This window comes from Pseudophryne corroboree, chromosome 6 (genome assembly GCF_028390025.1).
Source record: "Pseudophryne corroboree isolate aPseCor3 chromosome 6, aPseCor3.hap2, whole genome shotgun sequence".
Lineage (NCBI taxonomy): Eukaryota > Metazoa > Chordata > Amphibia > Anura > Myobatrachidae > Pseudophryne > Pseudophryne corroboree.
The window spans coordinates 845702397-845724364 of record NC_086449.1 but is presented as its reverse complement, the minus strand read 5'-3'; the positions used below and the strand labels follow the sequence as shown (position 1 = coordinate 845724364).

Sequence of the window (21968 nt, the reverse complement as noted above, 5' to 3'; positions counted from 1 at the left end):
CAGGACAGAGCAGAGACACCACAGTTACAGGACAGAGACACCACAGTTACAGGACAGAGACACCACAGTTACAGGACAGAGACACCGCAGTTACAGGACAGAGACACCGCAGTTACAGGACAGAGACACCACAGTTACAGGACAGAGACACCGCAGTTACAGGACAGAGACACCGCAGTTACAGGACAGAGACACCACAGTTACAGGACAGAGACACCACAGTTACAGGACAGAGACACCACAGTTACAGGACAGAGACACCGCAGTTACAGGACAGAGACACCGCAGTTACAGGACAGAGACACCGCAGTTACAGGACAGAGACACCACAGTTACAGGACAGAGACACCGCAGTTACAGGACAGAGACACCACAGTTACAGGACAGAGCAGAGACACCACAGTTACAGGACAGAGACACCACAGTTACAGGACAGAGACACCACAGTTACAGGACAGAGACACCACAGTTACAGGACAGAGCAGAGACACCACAGTTACAGGACAGAGACACCACAGTTACAGGACAGAGACACCACAGTTACAGGACAGAGACACCGCAGTTACAGGACAGAGACACCACAGTTACAGGACAGAGACACCACAGTTACAGGACAGAGACACCACAGTTACAGGACAGAGCAGAGACACCGCAGTTACAGGACAGAGACACCACAGTTAGAGGACAGAGACACCACAGTTACAGGACAGAGACACCACAGTTACAGGACAGAGCAGAGACACCACAGTTACAGGACAGAGACACCACAGTTACAGGACAGAGACACCACAGTTACAGGACAGAGACACCGCAGTTACAGGACAGAGACACCGCAGTTACAGGACAGAGACACCACAGTTACAGGACAGAGACACCACAGTTACAGGACAGAGACACCACAGTTACAGGACAGAGCAGAGACACCGCAGTTACAGGACAGAGACACCACAGTTACAGGACAGAGACACCACAGTTACAGGACAGAGACACCACAGTTACAGGACAGAGCAGAGACACCGCAGTTACAGGACAGAGACACCACAGTTACAGGACAGAGACACCGCAGTTACAGGACAGAGACACCACAGTTACAGGACAGAGACACCACAGTTACAGGACAGAGACACCACAGTTACAGGACAGAGACACCGCAGTTACAGGACAGAGACACCACAGTTACAGGACAGAGACACCGCAGTTACAGGACAGAGACACCACAGTTACAGGACAGAGACACCACAGTTACAGGACAGAGCAGAGACACCACAGTTACAGGACAGAGACACCACAGTTACAGGACAGAGACACCACAGTTACAGGACAGAGCAGAGACACCGCAGTTACAGGACAGAGACACCACAGTTACAGGACAGAGACACCTGAGTTACAGGACAGAGACACCACAGTTACAGGACAGAGACACCACAGTTACAGGACAGAGACACCACAGTTACAGGACAGAGACACCGCAGTTACAGGACAGAGACACCGCAGTTACAGGACAGAGACACCGCAGTTACAGGACAGAGACACCACAGTTACAGGACAGAGACACCACAGTTACAGGACAGAGACACCACAGTTACAGGACAGAGACACCACAGTTACAGGACAGAGACACCACAGTTACAGGACAGAGCAGAGACACCACAGTTACAGGACAGAGACACCACAGTTACAGGACAGAGACACCACAGTTACAGGACAGAGACACCGCAGTTACAGGACAGAGACACCGCAGTTACAGGACAGAGACACTGCAGTTACAGGACAGAGACACCACAGTTACAGGACAGAGACACCACAGTTACAGGACAGAGACACCGCAGTTACAGGACAGAGACACCGCAGTTACAGGACAGAGACACCGCAGTTACAGGACAGAGACACCGCAGTTACAGGACAGAGACACCTCAGTTACAGGACAGAGACACCACGACACCGCAGTTACAGGACAGAGACACCGCAGTTACAGGACAGAGACACCACAGTTACAGGACAGAGACACCACAGTTACAGGACAGAGCAGAGACACCACAGTTACAGGACAGAGATACCACAGTTACAGGACAGAGACACCACAGTTACAGGACAGAGACACCGCAGTTACAGGACAGAGCAGAGACACCACAGTTACAGGACAGAGACACCACAGTTACAGGACAGAGACACCACAGTTACAGGACAGAGACACCACAGTTACAGGACAGAGACACCGCAGTTACAGGACAGAGACACCACAGTTACAGGACAGAGACACCGCAGTTACAGGACAGAGACACCACAGTTACAGGACAGAGACACCACAGTTACAGGACAGAGCAGAGACACCACAGTTACAGGACAGAGACACCACAGTTACAGGACAGAGACACCACAGTTACAGGACAGAGCAGAGACACCGCAGTTACAGGACAGAGACACCACAGTTACAGGACAGAGACACCTGAGTTACAGGACAGAGACACCACAGTTACAGGACAGAGACACCACAGTTACAGGACAGAGACACCACAGTTACAGGACAGAGACACCACAGTTACAGGACAGAGACACCGCAGTTACAGGACAGAGACACCGCAGTTACAGGACAGAGACACCGCAGTTACAGGACAGAGACACCGCAGTTACAGGACAGAGACACCACAGTTACAGGACAGAGACACCACAGTTACAGGACAGAGACACCACAGTTACAGGACAGAGCAGAGACACCACAGTTACAGGACAGAGACACCACAGTTACAGGACAGAGACAACACAGTTACAGGACAGAGACACCGCAGTTACAGGACAGAGACACCGCAGTTACAGGACAGAGACACCGCAGTTACAGGACAGAGACACCACAGTTACAGGACAGAGACACCACAGTTACAGGACAGAGACACCACAGTTACAGGACAGAGACACCGCAGTTACAGGACAGAGACACCGCAGTTACAGGACAGAGACAGAGACACCACAGTTACAGGACAGAGACACCACGACACCGCAGTTACAGGACAGAGACACCACAGTTACAGGACAGAGACACCACAGTTACAGGACAGAGACACCGCAGTTACAGGACAGAGACACCACAGTTACAGGACAGAGACACCGCAGTTACAGGACAGAGACACCGCAGTTACAGGACAGAGACACCACAGTTACAGGACAGAGACACCACAGTTACAGGACAGAGACACCACAGTTACAGGACAGAGCAGAGACACCGCAGTTACAGGACAGAGACACCACAGTTACAGGACAGAGACACCACAGTTACAGGACAGAGACACCACAGTTACAGGACAGAGCAGAGACACCGCAGTTACAGGACAGAGACACCACAGTTACAGGACAGAGACACCGCAGTTACAGGACAGAGACACCACAGTTACAGGACAGAGACACCACAGTTACAGGACAGAGACACCACAGTTACAGGACAGAGACACCACAGTTACAGGACAGAGACACCGCAGTTACAGGACAGAGACACCACAGTTACAGGACAGAGACACCGCAGTTACAGGACAGAGACACCACAGTTACAGGACAGAGACACCACAGTTACAGGACAGAGCAGAGACACCACAGTTACAGGACAGAGACACCACAGTTACAGGACAGAGACACCACAGTTACAGGACAGAGCAGAGACACCGCAGTTACAGGACAGAGACACCACAGTTACAGGACAGAGACACCTGAGTTACAGGACAGAGACACCACAGTTACAGGACAGAGACACCACAGTTACAGGACAGAGACACCACAGTTACAGGACAGAGACACCGCAGTTACAGGACAGAGACACCGCAGTTACAGGACAGAGACACCGCAGTTACAGGACAGAGACACCACAGTTACAGGACAGAGACACCACAGTTACAGGACAGAGACACCACAGTTACAGGACAGAGACACCACAGTTACAGGACAGAGCAGAGACACCACAGTTACAGGACAGAGACACCACAGTTACAGGACAGAGACACCGCAGTTACAGGACAGAGACACCGCAGTTACAGGACAGAGACACTGCAGTTACAGGACAGAGACACCACAGTTACAGGACAGAGACACCACAGTTACAGGACAGAGACACCGCAGTTACAGGACAGAGACACCGCAGTTACAGGACAGAGACACCGCAGTTACAGGACAGAGACACCGCAGTTACAGGACAGAGACACCTCAGTTACAGGACAGAGACACCACGACACCGCAGTTACAGGACAGAGACACCGCAGTTACAGGACAGAGACACCACAGTTACAGGACAGAGACACCACAGTTACAGGACAGAGCAGAGACACCACAGTTACAGGACAGAGATACCACAGTTACAGGACAGAGACACCACAGTTACAGGACAGAGACACCGCAGTTACAGGACAGAGACACCACAGTTACAGGACAGAGCAGAGACACCACAGTTACAGGACAGAGACACCACAGTTACAGGACAGAGACACCACAGTTACAGGACAGAGACACCACAGTTACAGGACAGAGACACCGCAGTTACAGGACAGAGACACCACAGTTACAGGACAGAGACACCGCAGTTACAGGACAGAGACACCACAGTTACAGGACAGAGACACCACAGTTACAGGACAGAGCAGAGACACCACAGTTACAGGACAGAGACACCACAGTTACAGGACAGAGACACCACAGTTACAGGACAGAGCAGAGACACCGCAGTTACAGGACAGAGACACCACAGTTACAGGACAGAGACACCTGAGTTACAGGACAGAGACACCACAGTTACAGGACAGAGACACCACAGTTACAGGACAGAGACACCACAGTTACAGGACAGAGACACCGCAGTTACAGGACAGAGACACCGCAGTTACAGGACAGAGACACCGCAGTTACAGGACAGAGACACCGCAGTTACAGGACAGAGACACCGCAGTTACAGGACAGAGACACCACAGTTACAGGACAGAGACACCACAGTTACAGGACAGAGACACCACAGTTACAGGACAGAGCAGAGACACCACAGTTACAGGACAGAGACACCACAGTTACAGGACAGAGACAACACAGTTACAGGACAGAGACACCGCAGTTACAGGACAGAGACACCGCAGTTACAGGACAGAGACACCGCAGTTACAGGACAGAGACACCACAGTTACAGGACAGAGACACCACAGTTACAGGACAGAGACACCACAGTTACAGGACAGAGACACCGCAGTTACAGGACAGAGACACTGCAGTTACAGGACAGAGACAGAGACACCACAGTTACAGGACAGAGACACCACGACACCGCAGTTACAGGACAGAGACACCACAGTTACAGGACAGAGACACCACAGTTACAGGACAGAGACACCGCAGTTACAGGACAGAGACACCACAGTTACAGGACAGAGACACCGCAGTTACAGGACAGAGACACCGCAGTTACAGGACAGAGACACCACAGTTACAGGACAGAGACACCGCAGTTACAGGACAGAGACACCACAGTTACAGGACAGAGCAGAGACACCACAGTTACAGGACAGAGACACCACAGTTACAGGACAGAGACACCACAGTTACAGGACAGAGACACCACAGTTACAGGACAGAGCAGAGACACCACAGTTACAGGACAGAGACACCACAGTTACAGGACAGAGACACCACAGTTACAGGACAGAGACACCGCAGTTACAGGACAGAGACACCGCAGTTACAGGACAGAGACACCACAGTTACAGGACAGAGACACCACAGTTACAGGACAGAGACACCACAGTTACAGGACAGAGCAGAGACACCGCAGTTACAGGACAGAGACACCACAGTTACAGGACAGAGACACCACAGTTACAGGACAGAGACACCACAGTTACAGGACAGAGCAGAGACACCACAGTTACAGGACAGAGACACCACAGTTACAGGACAGAGACACCACAGTTACAGGACAGAGACACCACAGTTACAGGACAGAGACACCACAGTTACAGGACAGAGACACCACAGTTACAGGACAGAGCAGAGACACCGCAGTTACAGGACAGAGACACCACAGTTACAGGACAGAGACACCACAGTTACAGGACAGAGACACCACAGTTACAGGACAGAGACACCACAGTTACAGGACAGAGCAGAGACACCACAGTTACAGGACAGAGACACCACAGTTACAGGACAGAGACACCACAGTTACAGGACAGAGACACCACAGTTACAGGACAGAGACACCGCAGTTACAGGACAGAGACACCGCAGTTACAGGACAGAGACACCGCAGTTACAGGACAGAGACACCACAGTTACAGGACAGAGACACCACAGTTACAGGACAGAGACACCACAGTTACAGGACAGAGCAGAGACACCGCAGTTACAGGACAGAGACACCACAGTTACAGGACAGAGACACCGCAGTTACAGGACAGAGACACCACAGTTACAGGACAGAGACACCACAGTTACAGGACAGAGACACCACAGTTACAGGACAGAGACACCACAGTTACAGGACAGAGACACCGCAGTTACAGGACAGAGACACCGCAGTTACAGGACAGAGACACCGCAGTTACAGGACAGAGACACCACAGTTACAGGACAGAGACACCACAGTTACAGGACAGAGACACCACAGTTACAGGACAGAGAAACCACAGTTACAGGACAGAGCAGAGACACCGCAGTTAAAGGACAGAGACACCACAGTTACAGGACAGAGACACCACAGTTACAGGACAGAGACACCACAGTTACAGGATAGAGACACCACAGTTACAGGACAGAGACACCACAGTTACAGGACAGAGACACCACAGTTACAGGACAGAGACACCGCAGTTACAGGACAGAGACACCGCAGTTACAGGACAGAGACACCGCAGTTACAGGACAGAGACACCACAGTTACAGGACAGAGACACCACAGTTACAGGACAGAGACACCACAGTTACAGGACAGAGACACCGCAGTTACAGGACAGAGACACCGCAGTTACAGGACAGAGACACCACAGTTACAGGACAGAGACACCGCAGTTACAGGACAGAGACACCACAGTTACAGGACAGAGACACCACAGTTACAGGACAGAGCAGAGACACCACAGTTACAGGACAGAGACACCACAGTTACAGGACAGAGACACCACAGTTACAGGACAGAGACACCGCAGTTACAGGACAGAGACACCGCAGTTACAGGACAGAGACACCGCAGTTACAGGACAGAGACACCACAGTTACAGGACAGAGACACCACAGTTACAGGACAGAGACACCACAGTTACAGGACAGAGACACCGCAGTTACAGGACAGAGACACCACAGTTACAGGACAGAGACACACTTTCTAAGAAAAGTCTGAGAGACATTTAGCCGATTTAAGGAGTCAAAAGACTGAGTTATTTACCCAAGGAGTATTGAGTTATTTGAGAAGGAAAGACTGAGTCAATTTATCTAAGGAACCTTAGGATACCTCCGCTATCCACATACTTTTTGCATAACTGACTCACAGTGACATTTCTATTAGAACCCAGGATCAATCTTCTATACCAGTGCCGTACACCACTCCATTGCAAAACTGTGGCACTTCAGGTTCCAAAGAGAGCTCCAATGTAATTTGCTTGTGAAGATTAAAACATCATTATTAGGGAAAGTTAGGAATATAGAAACTGTCATTGAGAATCATGGCCCTCATTCCGAGTTGTTCGCTCGCAAGGCGATTTTAGCAGTATTGCACACGCTAAGCCGCCGCCTACTGGGAGTGAATCTTAGCATCTTAAAATTGCGAACGATGTATTCGCAATATTGCGATTACACACCTCGTAGCAGTTTCTGAGTAGCTCCAGACTTACTCGGCATCTGCAATCAGTTCAGTGCTTGTCGTTCCTGGTTTGACGTCACAAACACACCCAGCGTTCGCCCAGACACTCCTCCGTTTCTCCGGCCACTCCTGCGTTTTTTCCGGAAACGGTAGCGTTTTTTCCCACACGCCCATAAAACGGCCTGTTTCCGCCCAGTAACACCCATTTCCTGTCAATCACACTACGATCGCCTGAGCGAAGAAAAAGCCATGAGTAAAAATCCAAACTTCATAGCAAATTTACTTGGCGCAGTCGCAGTGCGGACATTGCGCATGCGCACTAAGCGGAAAAACGCTGCGATGCGAAGAAATTTTCCGAGCGAACGACTCGGAATGACCTCCCATATTTTTCATCACACTCCTTATCACCTTCATTATTGTTCTGTTATTGGACTATGCATATGTCTGTCATTCGATCGATTGTCCTATTACTAAATGTTCCAGCGAATTGTAAGCTATGGTCAACTGTGATTTACTAATCTTTTTTAATGTCGTCTTATTCTTGTGATTGTTTAACAACTAACCATCCTCTTTAATCTAGAGTTCTTTGCGGCTCAATAGAAAGAAATCCTGTTGGAATTGCGGTCTATACATTCCTGTTGCGTATCAATCTATCTTACCTCTCTGAGCTAGGTATGGGGGCGAGCACTTTAGGGAAAAGGTCTGTCACAAAGCTACGGAACACCTGCGATACTGTACCTCTTCCACCCACTTAGACACACATGTCTCCGTCTTTAGCAGTGATCATCGGTGCTGCTCCCAAAGGCCTGCAACCTGTCAATCACTCACATGTTCTGTGAATCATACAATCTGGCCAGGGGAGGGCACGTTATGTATATACTGTATATACGCTGGCTATCGGTTCCGGAATTTATTCATTACAATAATGTCTTACACTTACACTAATTCCAACTTATCCTACAACTAGACACACAGACAATTGTATTTGGCAAAAATGTTGTCACATTTTTTTTAAATAGGTTGAAAAAGGGTCTGAGAGTCGGTAGGCCCTCTCTATGGTTGTTACAATAGTCTCCCCAGTCACTACACAGCAACACCTCCTCCTCCTCCACCTCTCTATGGTTGTTACAATAGTCTCCCCAGTCACTACACAGCAACACCTCCTCCTCCACCTCTCTATGGTTGTTACAACAGTCTCCCCAGTCACTACGCAGCAACACCTCCTCCTCCACCTCTCTATGGTTGTTACAATAGTCTCCCCAGTCACTACACAGCAACACCTCCTCCTCCAACTCTCTATGGTTGTGACAGTAGTCTCTCCAGTCACTACACAGCAACACCTCCTCCTCCACCTCTCTATGGTTGTGACAGTAGTCTCCCTAGTCACTACACAGCAATACCTCCTCCTCCACCACTCTATGGTTGTTACAATAGTCTCCCCAGTCACTACACAGCAAGTCCTCCTCCACCTCTCTATGGTTGTGATTGTGCAGGGCCGTCCTACCTCTGTGTCTGTCTGTTGTTACTAGAGATGAGCGGGTTCGGTTCTCAGAGAACCGAACCCTACCGGACTTCACCATCCGAGCCCGGATCTGAGTCAGGCTCGGGTTTTCCTGCCTGACTCGGAAACCAGAACATCATCCCGCTGTCGGATTTTCGCTGGGTTTTGATTCCATAAAAGGCCGAGCGTTGCCGCCATTTTCACTCCGGCATTGGACAGTGTAGAGAGAGGACGTGTCTCAGTCCTCTCAGTGTCCTCAGTGTCCGTGTCTTGTGCTGCATCAGTCCAGTCACAGTGCTTGTGTCCTCTGCTGCCATATGTCCAGTGCTGCTGTATAAGTCCAGTGCAGTGCTTGTGTCCTCTGCTGCCATATGTCCAGTGCTGCTGTATAAGTCCAGTGCAGTGGTACTGTGTTGTCCTGCATCAGTCCAGTGGTGGTGTCCCTGTGCTGCTGTATATGTCCAGTGGTACTGCTGTATAAGTCCAGTGATCCTGACGTATAATTCCAGCGTTACTGCCATATAAATCCAGTGATCCTGACGTATAATTCCAGTGGTACTGGCCTATAAGTCCAATGATCCTGCTGTATAATTCCAGTGGTACTGCCGTATATGTCCAGTGATCCTGACGTATATATGTCCAGTGATTCTGCCGTATACTGTATGTCCAGTGATCCTGCCGTATATGTCCAGTGATCCTGCCGTATATGTCCAGTGATCCTGCCGTATATATGTCCAGTGATCCTGCCGTATATGTCCAGTGATCCTGCCGTATATGTCCAGTGATCCTGCCGTATAAGTCCAGTGATCCTGCCGTATATATGTCCATTGATACTGCTGTATTTGTCCAGCGGTACTGCCATATAAATCCAGTGATCCTGCCATATAATTGCAGCGATCGTGCCGTATACAGTAAATCCAGTGGTACTGCCGTATAAATCCAGTGATCCTGCCGTATAATTCCAGTGGTACTGGTGTGAAGGGTACTTACTCCCGTTCCCCTCTGGCGGACGGTGTCTCGCGGCGGGCTTCAGCAAGGTGGCGGGCTTCCGGCATAGAGGGACTTGCATCTGTTAGCATTTCAGGTCCCTCCAACCAGATTGCGGTGATTTGAATGGTGCGCCAAGCCAATAGGGAAAGGCCGCTGCATAGCTCCGCCCTTTCCCAGCATCATGTAAGAGATGCTGCGGAGCGGGAGAGCTCAGTCGGGCGCCGGGCGCTGAAACAAGAAGAGCTCCAGAACAAGAAGCAAGAAGAAGCAGCGGCGGCGACGGCGGCGGAGAAGAAGAAGAAGAGGAGGAAGAAGCTAGAAGGAGAAGCGGCGGCGGAAGAAGAAGAAGAAGAGGAGGAAGAAGCTAGAAGGAGAAGCGGCGGCGGAAGAAGCGAAGGAAGAAGCTAGAAGGAGAAGCGGCGGCGGAGAAGAAGAAGAAGAGGAGGAAGAAGCTAGAAGGAGAGGCGGCGGCGGAGAAGAAGAAGAAGCGGAGGAAGAAGCTAGAAGGAGAAGCGGCGGCGGAAGAAGCTGAGGAAGAAGCCCAGCAGTGGAGGTCCGGCGGAGAGTGCTGCAGCTTGTGGGAAGCAACAGAGCTGATGAAGGTCCCCGCTGCAGCCTATCCCACCGAGACAGGTAGACGGCCCTGGGCCACTATCACCTTCATTTAATCCTCCCTAGAGCACCAGGGTTCAGGCACTAGGCCTGTGGGAGTAGTCAGGCCCCTCCGGCCTGTGACACTATAGTCAGGCCTCCAGCCTGTGCCTCATCCAGGCCTCCGGCCTGTGCCCCAACCAGGCCTCCAGCCTGTGCCCCAACCAGGCCTCCAGCCTGTGCCCCAACCAGGCCTCCGGCCTGTGCCCGCATTCAGGCTTAAGCCTGAATTTCCACAGGTACAATTCCAGATTGAATGAGTGTAATAACTATTTGGAGATACAGGATAACAAGGGTTGCAGTGTACAAGGCATGGCCCAAACAAGGCTCCACAGGCAGTGGGCTGTGAGGCAGGTTGCTGGGGAACTGAGTCTTGCTGGGAGTGAGGGACCGGCTGGTTCCCACACTGTGCACACTACAGGGGATTGGAGGGGCTGTGGAGTAACGGACCCGTTCCACACGCCTCAACTTCCCGTTCACCTGAAGTGGACGGCTGTCCACACAGGACCCTATTCACACTCGCATGAAGGGTAGAACGCCCACCGTGTCTGTTGACCTGTGATCAAAGCCGGATATACGGGGTGATGTCATCGCGTCGGGGTATTATTTAATCTGATTCATTGTATTGTTGATGTGATCTCTGTCAGTTAGAGCTAGAAACAGTAGAGTCTCAGTTGTATTTGTTGTATTGTTCAGCAGGTGAAGTTAGGCAGAAGTTAGATGTTAGCCGTTAGATAAGCCTGCAGTTAGGCTGCTCTTCTATCATCCACAGAGGCAGAGATCCGCTACAATCAAGGTGACCAGTAAGCTAGAAGTGAGTATTGCTCTGTGTCTGTTTGTTCCCCCCCATGCACCGGTCTAAGGGGTTTGCTCATGGATGTGAGAACCCCATCATCACACTACGCGTGTGAGTGCGAGTGTATGAAAATTGGGTAGCTGAGGCTTCTAGCCAGTGATGACCTTTCACCCAACTGGTCGCCGCTACCCCTGACGTATCCCCTTCCCATGAGGAAAAGGGTCGATACTCCCTATCAGCTCACTCTCCTTCCTAGACTGACTGACGACTGCTATTGGGAGGAGGTATCTGCGCCTGGGTTTGTCTAGAGCACAGGTTCTCAAACTCGGTCCTCAGGACCCCACACGGTGCATGTTTTGCAGGTCTCCTCACAGAATCACAAGTGAAATAATTAGCTCCACCTGTGGACCTTTTAAAATGTCTGTGAGTAATTAATACACCTGTGCACTTGCTGGGTTACCTGCAAAACATGCACTGTGTGGGGTCCTGAGGACCGAGTTTGAGAACCCCTGGTCTAGAGGGTCTGGTCCATCATAACTTCGGCATCCTACAGTGAGAAGGTGAGACCATAGGTAAGCAGTAGGATTACACCTGCACAGCAGCAGACACTGCAGTGTGGTTCACCCCGTTACACTGGCGTATAAGTCCAGTGATCCTGCCGTATATGTCCATTGATACTGCCATATTTGTCCAGTGGTACTGCCGTACAAGTCTAGTGATCCTGCCGTATATGTCCAGCGGTACTGGTGTATAAGTCCAGTGATCCTGCCATATAAGGCCAGTGATCCTGCTGTATAATTCCAGTGATCCTGCCGTATATGTCCATTGATACTGCCATATATATCCAGCGGTACTGCCGTACAAGTCCAGTGATCCTGCCGTATATGTCCAGCGGTACTGGCGTACAAGTCCAGTGATCCTGCCATATACTACTCCTGAGGAAGCCGCCGATCCTAAAGGCGGGGAAACGCGTTGAGATTGATTTCGCACGGATCCGGTACCTGATCACACTCAAACGGGACATTAAACGAGCGGACCTCTGGTGCGGCAGAACCCCGAGAAGGAAGCTTATCCAGCACCGGCTGCAGGTGCATGGGGGAGACAACTAAACAGTAAGCCGACAGAGGTGTTAATGCCCGGATTAAAGTGAACTTCTCCTGATGCTAAATGGCGGTATGCTCAGTTATAGGTGTCTTGTTTGCATAACAAACTTCAGGACATAGGAGAAGTATCAACTGTGATCTTAATATATTATTGCAAATCTTAGCATTGATATTACTGGCTACTTCAACAACTAAACATCCAGCAATGCATGTATAATTCTACTAACAGCTGTGGATGGAGCCGTGTTTAAAGCAACCAGTTTTGCATGTGATAAAATCTTACTAACAGCTGTGGACAGAGTCCTGACTGAAAATAGTTGCTGATCACTAATCAATTCACTAAAGACGTATACTAATCAATTGCTGATTTATTTCATCAATATTTCATCAGCCGTGTTTAAAGCAACCAGTTTTGCATGTGATAAAATCTTACTAACAGCTATGGACAGAGCTCTGATTGAAAATAGTTGTTGATTACTAATTAATTCACTAAAGACTCTGACTAATCAATTGCTGATTTATTTCATCAATATTCCATCAGTATTATTAAGGACACATATTAATCAATTACTAATATATATTTCAGTGGTTTATGAATTACTTATTGATTGCTCTATGAGCATTACTTGGTAGCTGAGATGATTTGATGGTAGTGGATACCAAGAGCGTAGGATTGTGTATTATGAATTGATACCGAGGTTACTTGGTTTTTTATTAATTTTAGCACCGGCCGTGTGTATAATAAAAAATTATTTTATGTTGTATGTATAATTGTTTGTATGTGATAATAAATTCTTAAAATAGATATTCTGACTACACAGCGCTTCAATTACTTTGTGTACCTGGGAAACTTTTTTGGAGAATCAGTGATCTCCTTTTTGAGGCTGCAGTGTATTCGGAATAGTGGAGAAACTGTACATAGGAGGTCCCCATTGACAGTCTGCGCCTGGATTTTTATTTAATCCTGCCATATAATTCCAGTGATCCTGCCGTATAAGGCCAGTGATCCTGCCGTATAATTCCGGTGATCCTGCCGTATATATCCATTGATACTGCCATATATGTCCAGCTATGCTGCCGTATAAATCCAGTGATTCTGCGGTATAATTCCAGTAATCCTGCCATATAATTGCAGTGATCCTGCCGTATAATTCCAGTGATCCTGCCATATAATTACAGTGGAACTGGCATATAAATCCAGTGATCCTGCCGTATAATTCCAGTGATCCTGCCATATAAGTCCATATAATTCCGTATAAGTCGATATAATTCTGTATAAATCCATATAATTCCGTATAAATCCAGTCCAGTGGTGCTGCCGTATAAGTCCAGTCCAGTGGTGCTGCCATATAAGTTCAGTGCTGCTGTCCTGTGCTGTGTATTATTTACTCCAAATAAAGGGGTTATTAATATTTAATCCAAATAATTTTCACAGGGGTTTGCCCTGTGTGGTGGAGAGGTACGCCCTCCTGTACCGTATATTGTGTTATATAACTCCAGAAAAATAATGGAGAACAAAAATTTGGAGGATAAAATAGGGAAAGATCAAGAACCACTTCCTCCTAGTGCTGAAGCTGCTGCCACTAGTCATGACATAGACAATGAAATGCCATCAACGTCGTCTGCCAAGGCCGATGCCCAATGTGATAGTAGAGGGCATGTAAAATCCAAAAAGCCAAAGTTCAGTAAAAAGACCCAAGAAAAGAAATGTAAATCGTCTGAGGAGAAACGTAAATTTGCCAATATGCCATTTACGACACGAAGTGGCAAGGAACGGCTGAGGCCCTGGCCTATGTTCAAGACTAGTGGTTCAGCTTCATATGACGATGGAAGCCCTCATCCTCCCGCTAGAAAAAATTATAAGAGTTAAGCTGGAAAAAGCACAGCAAAGAACTGTGCATTCTAAGATGGTATCACAAATCCCCAAGGAGAGTCCAAGTGTGTCGGCGGTTGCGATGCCTGACCTTCCCAACACTGGACGGGAAGAGGTGGCTCCTTCTTCCATTTGCACGCCCTCTGCAAGTGCTAGAAGGAACACCCACAGTCCAGTTTCTAATATTCAAATTGAAGATGTCAGTGTTGAAGTACACCAGGATGAGGATATGGGTGTTGCTGGCACTGAGGAGGAAGTTGACGATGAGAATTCTGATGGTGATATAGTTTGTTTAAATCAGGCACCGGGGGAGACACCTGATGTCTGTGGGATGAAGAAGCCCATTGTGATGCCTGGGCAAACTACCAAAAATCCACCTCTTCGTTGTGGAATTATTTCTCCACAAATGCGGACAACGGTCAAGCCGTGTGTTGCCTCTGTCAAGCTGTAATAAGTAGGGGTAAGGATGTTAACCACCTCGGAATATCCTCCCTTATACGTCACCTGCAGCGCATTAATCAGAAGTCAGTGTGAAGTTGTGAAACTTTGGGTAAGAGCGTAAGCAGTCCACTGACCACTAAATCCCTTCTACCTCCTGTACCCAAGCTCCTGCAAGCCACATCACCAACTCCCTCAACGTCAGCTTCCTCCTCAGTCTGGAATGTCAGTAGTCCTGCAGGCCATGTCACTGGCAAGACTGAGGAGTTCTCTCCTAACCGGGATTCCTCCGGAGGATCCCTGAGTGGTACGCCTGCTGTTGCTGCCGCTGCTATTGTTGCTGCTGGGAGTCAATCGTCATCCCAGAGGGGAAGTCGGAAGACCACTTGTACTACTTCCAGTAAGCAATTGACTGTCCAACAGTCCTTTGTGAGGAAGATGAAATATCACAGCAGTCATCCTGTTGCAAAGCGGATAACTGAGGCCTTGACAACTATGTTGGTGTTAGACTTGCATCTGCTATCTGCCATTAGTGCAGTGGGACTTAGAGAATTGTTTGAGGTATTGTGTCCCCGGTATCAAATCCCATCTATGTTATGTTCCACTTCTCTAGGCAGGCGATACCGAGAATGTACAGAGACGTCAGAAAAAGTGTACCAAGTGTCCTACAAAATGCAGCTGTACCCACTGTCCACTTAAACACGGACATGTGGACAAGTGGAACAGGGTAGACTAAGGACTATATGACTGTGACAGCCCACTGGGTAGATGTATGGCCTTCTGCAGCAACAACAGCAGTGGCACCAGTAGCAGCATCTCGCAAGCGCCAACTCGTTCCTAGGCAGGCTATGCTTTGTATCACCGCTTTACATAAGAGGCACACAGCTGACAACCTCTAACGGAAACTGAGGAACATCATCGCAGATTGGCTTACCCCAATTGGGCTCTCCTGGGGATTTGTGATATCGGACAACACCACCAATATTGTGCGTGCATTACATGTGGGCAAATTCCAGCACGTCCCATGTTTTGCACGTACAATTAATTTGGTGGTGCAGAATTTTTAGAAAAATGACAGGGGCTTGCAGGAGATGCTGTCGGTGGCCCGAAAAATTGCGGCCCACTTTCGGCATTCAGCCACCGTGTGCCATAGACTAGAGCGCCAGCAAACACACCTGAACCTGCCCCGCCATCAGCTGAAGCAAGAGGTGGTAATGAGGTGGAATTCAACCCTCTATATGCTTCAGTAAAAGGCCATTCAAGCCTATACATCCGCCTACAATATAGGCAAAGGAGGGGGAGTGCACCTGACTCATGCGCAGTGGAGAATGATTTCCGTCTTGTGCAAGATTCTCCAACCCTTTGAACTTGCCAGACGTGAAGTCAGTTCAGACACTGCCAGCTTGAGTCATGTCATTCCCCTCATCAGGCATTTGCAGAAGCAGCTGGAGAATTTGAAGGAGGTGCTAAGACGGAGCGATTCCACAAAGTAAGTGGGACTTGTGGATGGAGCCCTTCATTCGCTTTGCCAGGATTCGAGGGTGGTCAATCTGTTGAAATCAGAGCACTACATTTTGGCTACCATGCTCGATCCTAGCCAACGTTGTATCACTCTTTCCGGCAGACAGAAGTGTGCAAAGGTGCAAAGACCTGCTGGTAAGTAAATTGTCAACTCAAGCGGAATGTGACCCATCAACAGCTCCTCCTTCAATTTCTCCCGCCACTGGGGATGCGAGGAAAAGGATAAGATTTCCTAGCCCACCCGCTGGCGGTGATGCAGGGCAGTCAGGAGCGAGTGCTGACATCTGGTCCGGACTGAAGGACCTGCCAACGATTACTGACATGTCGTCTACTGTCACTGCATATGATTCTGTCACCATTGAAAGAATGGTGGAGGATTATATGAGTGACAGCATACAAGTAGGCATGTCAGACAGTCCGTATGTATACTGGCAGGAAAAAAGGGGCAATTTGGATTCCCTTGCACAAACTGGCTTTATTTTACCTAAGTTGCCCCCCCTCCAGTGTGTACTCCGAAAGAGTGTTTAGTGCAGCCGGTACCCTTGTCAGCGATCGGAGTAGGAGGTTACTTCCAGAAAATGTGGAGAAGATGATGTTCATCAAAATGAATTATAATCAATTCCTCCGTGGAGACATTCACCAGCAATTGCCTCCAGAAAGTACACAGGGACCTGAAATGGTGGATTCCAGTGGGGACGAATCAATACTCTGTGAGGAGGAGGATGTACACAGTGAAAGGGGTGAGGAATCGGAGGATGAGGATGAGGTGGACATCTTGCCTCTGTAGAGCCAGTTTGTGCAAGGAGAGATTGATTGCTTCTTTTTTGGTGGGGACCCAAACCAACCAGTCATTTCAGCCACAGTTGTGTGGCAGACCCTGTCGCTGAAATGATGGGTTTGTTAAAGTGTGCATGTCCTGTTTATACAACATAAGGGTGGGTGGGAGGGCCCAAGGACAATTCCATCTTGTACCTCTTTTTCTTCTTTGCATCATGTGCTGTTTGGGGCCTATTTTTTATATCTGCCCTCCTGTCTGCCACTGCAGTGCCACTCCTAGATGGGCCAGGTGTTTGTCCGCCCTCTTGGGTCACTTAGCTTAGTCATACAGCGACCTCGGTGCAAATTTTAGGACTAAAAATAATATTGTGAGGTGTGAGGTGTTCAGAATAGACTGGAAATGAGTGAAAATGATTGTTATTGAGGTTAATAATACTATGGGAATAAAATTAGAGATGTGCACCGGAAATTTTTCGAGTTTTGTGTTTTGGTTTTGGGTTCGGTTCCGTGGCCGTGTTTTGGGTTCGAAAGCGTTTTGGCAAAACCTCACCGAATTTTTTTTGTCGGATTCGGGTGTGTTTTGGATTCGGGTGTTTTTTTCAAAAAACCCTAAAAAACAGCTTAAATCATAGAATTTGGGGGTCATTTTGATCCCAAAGTATTATTAACCTCAATAACCATAATTTCCACTCATTTTCAGTCTATTCTGAACACCTCACACCTCACAATATTATTTTTAGTCCTAAAATTTGCACTGAGGTCGCTGGATGACTAAGCTCAGCGACCCAAGTGGCTGACACAAACACCTGGCCCATCTAGGAGTGGCACTGCAGTGTCACGCAGGATGGCCCTTCCAAAAAACACTCCCCAAACAGCACATGACGCAAAGAAAAAAAGAGGCGCAATGAGGTAGCTGTGTGAGTAAGCTAAGCGACCCTAGTGGCCGACACAAACACCTGGCCCATCTAGGAGTGGCACTGCAGTGTCAGGCCGGATGGCCCTTCCAAAAAATACTCCCCAAACAGCACATGACGCAAAGAAGAAAAAAAAGAGGCGCAATGAGGTAGCTGTGTGACTAAGATAAGTGACCCTAGTGGCCGACACAAACACCTGGCCCATCTAGGAGTGGCACTGCAGTGTCACGCAGGATGGCCCTTCCAAAAAACACTCCCCAAACAGCACATGACGCAAAGAAGAAAAAAAAAAAGAGGCGCAATGAGGTAGCTGTGTGACTAAGATAAGCGACCCTAGTGGCCGACACAAACACCTGGCCCATCTAGGAGTGGCACTGCAGTGTCACGCAGGATGGCCCTTCCAAAAAACACTCCCCAAACAGCACATGACGCAAAGAAAAATGAAAGAAAAAAGAGGTGCAAGATGGAATTGTCCTTGGGCCCTCCCACCCACCCTTATGTTGTATAAACAGGACATGCACACTTTAACCAACCCATCATTTCAGTGACAGGGTCTGCCACACGACTGTGACTGAAATGACGGGTTGGTTTGGACCCCCACCAAAAAAGAAGCAATTAATCTCTCCTTGCACAAACTGGCTCTACAGAGGCAAGATGTCCACCTCATCATCATCCTCCAATTCATCACCGTGTACATCCCCCTCCTCACAGATTATCAATTCGTCCCCACTGGAATCCACCATCACAGCTCCCTGTGTACTTTGTGGAGGCAATTGCTGCTGGTGAATGTCTCCATGGAGGAATTGATTATAATTCATTTTAATGAACATCATCTTCTCCACATTTTCTGGAAGTAACCTCGTTCGCCGATTGCTGACAAGGTGAGCGGCGGCACTAAACACTCTTTCGGAGTACACACTTGTGGGAGGGCAACTTAGGTAGAATAAAGCCAGTTTGTGCAAGGGCCTCCAAATGGCCTCTTTTTCCTGCCAGTATACGTACGGACTGTCTGACGTGCCTACTTGGATGCGGTCACTCATATAATCCTCCACCATTCTTTCAATGGTGAGAGAATCATATGCAGTGACAGTAGACGACATGTCCGTAATCGTTGTCAGGTCCTTCAGTCCGGACCAGATGTCAGCATCAGCAGTCGCTCCAGACTGCCCTGCATCACCGCCAGCGGGTGGGCTCGAAATTCTGAGCCTTTTCCTCGCACCCCCAGTTGCGGGAGAATGTGAAGGAGGAGATGTTGACAGGTCGCGTTCCGCTTGACTTGACAATTTTCTCACCAGCAGTTCTTTGAACCCCTGCAGACTTGTGTCTGCCGGAAAGAGAGATACAACGTAGGTTTTAAATCTAGGATCGAGCACGGTGGCCAAAATGTAGTGCTCTGATTTCAACAGATTGACCACCCATGAATCCTTGTTAAGCGAATTAAGGGCTCCATCCACAAGTCCCACATGCCTAGCGGAATCGCTCAGTGTTAGCTCCTCCTTCAATGTCTCCAGCTTCTTCTGCAAAAGCCTGATGAGGGGAATGACCTGACTCAGGCTGGCAGTGTCTGAACTGACTTCACGTGTGGCAAGTTCAAAAGGTTGCAGAACCTTGCACAACGTTGAAATCATTCTCCACTGTGCTTGAGACAGGTGCATTCCACCTCCTATATCGTGGTCAGTTGTATAGGCTTGAATGGCCTTTTGCTGCTCCTCCAACCTCTGAAGCATATAGAGGGTTGAATTCCACCTCGTTACCACTTCTTGCTTCAGATGATGGCAGGGCAGGTTCAGGCGTTTTTGGTGTTGCTCCAGTCTTCTGTACGTGGTGCCTGTACGCCGAAAGTGTCCCGCAATTCTTCGGGCCACCGACAGCATCTCTTGCACGCACCTCTCGTTTTTAAAAAAATTATGCACCACCAAATTCAAGGTATGTGCAAAACATGGGACGTGCTGGAATTTGCCCATATTCCACACACACAATATTGCTGGCGTTGTCCGATGCCACAAATCCACAGGAGAGTCCAATTGGGGTAAGCCATTCTGCGATGATCTTCCTCAGTTGCCGTAAGAGGTTTTCAGCTGTGTGCGTATTCTGGAAAGCGGTGATACAAAGCGTAGCCTGCCTAGGAATGAGTTGGCGTTTGCGAGATGCTGCTACTGGTGCCGCCGCTGCTGTTCTTGCGGCGGGAGTCAATACATCTACCCAGTGGGCTGTCACAGTCATATAGTCCTGAGTCTGCCCTGCTCCACTTGTCCACATGTCCGTGGTTAAGTGGACATTGGGTACAACTGCATTTTTTAGGACACTGGTGAGTCTTTTTCTGAGGTCTGTGTACATTTTCGGTATCGCCTGCCTACAGAAATGGAATCTAGATGGTATTTGGTACCGGGGACACAGTACCTCAAACAAGTCTATAGTTGGCTCTGCAGTAATGATGGATACCGGAACCACGTTTCTCACCGCCCAGGATGCCAAGGCCTCAGTTATCCGCTTTGCAGCAGGATGACTGCTGTGATATTTCATCTTCCTCGCAAAGGACTGTTGGACAGTCAATTGCTTGGTGGAAGTAGTAAAAGTGGTCTTACGACTTCCCCTCTGGGATGACCATCGACTCCCAGCAGCAACAACAGCAGCGCCAGCAGCAGTAGGCGTTACACTCAAGGATGCATCGGAGGAATCCCAGGCAGGAGAGGACTCGTCAGAATTGCCAGTGACATGGCCTGCAGGACTATTGGCATTCCTGGGGAAGGAGGAAATTGACACTGAGGGAGTTGGTGGGGTGGTTTGCGTGAGCTTGGTTACAAGAGGAAGGGATTTACTGGTCAGTGGACTGCTTCCGCTGTCGCCCAAAGTTTTTGAACTTGTCACTGACTTATGATGAATGCGCTGCAGGTGACGTATAAGGGAGGATGTTCCGAGGTGGTTAATGTCCTTACTCCTACTTATTACAGCTTGACAAAGGCAACACACGGCTTGACAAATGTTGTCCGCATTTCTGTTGAAATACTTCCACACCGAAGAGCTGATTTTTATGGTATTTTCACCAGGCATGTCAATGGCCATATTCCTCCCACGGACAACAGGTGTCTCCCCGGATGCCTGACTTAAACAAACCACCTCACCATCAGAATCCTCCTTGTCAATTTCCTCCCCAGCGCCAGCAACACCCATATCCTCCTCATCCTGGTGTACTTCAACACTGACATCTTCAATCTGACTATCAGGAACTGGACTGCGGGTGCTCCTTCCAGCACTTGCAGGGGGCGTGCAAATGGTGGAAGGCGCATGCTCTTCACGTCCAGTGTTGGGAAGGTCAGGCATCGCAACCGACACAATTGGACTCTCCTTGTGGATTTGTGATTTCGAAGAACGCACAGTTCTTTGCTGTGCTTTTGCCAGCTTAAGTCTTTTCATTTTTCTAGCGAGAGGCTGAGTGCTTCCATCCTCATGTGAAGCTGAACCACTAGCCATGAACATAGGCCAGGGCCTCAGCCGTTCCTTGCCACTCCGTGTGGTAAATGGCATATTGGCAAGTTTACGCTTCTCCTCCGACGATTTTATTTTAGATTTTTGAGTCCTTTTTTTACTGAT

The 21968-nt window shown here is 48.9% G+C and overlaps 1 protein-coding gene across 1 annotated transcript in view; it reads left to right on the top strand.

Moving 5' to 3' along the window:
- The window catches only part of LOC134934732 (receptor-type tyrosine-protein phosphatase O-like), a 122977-nt gene extending 114564 nt beyond the window's left edge, over positions 1-8413 (top strand). The window contains exon 5 of the mRNA XM_063930097.1: positions 8394-8413. Coding sequence (XP_063786167.1) covers positions 8394-8413 — 20 coding nt within the window. The remainder of the gene's footprint in view (positions 1-8393) is intronic.
- The last annotated feature ends 13555 nt before the right edge of the window (positions 8414-21968 follow it).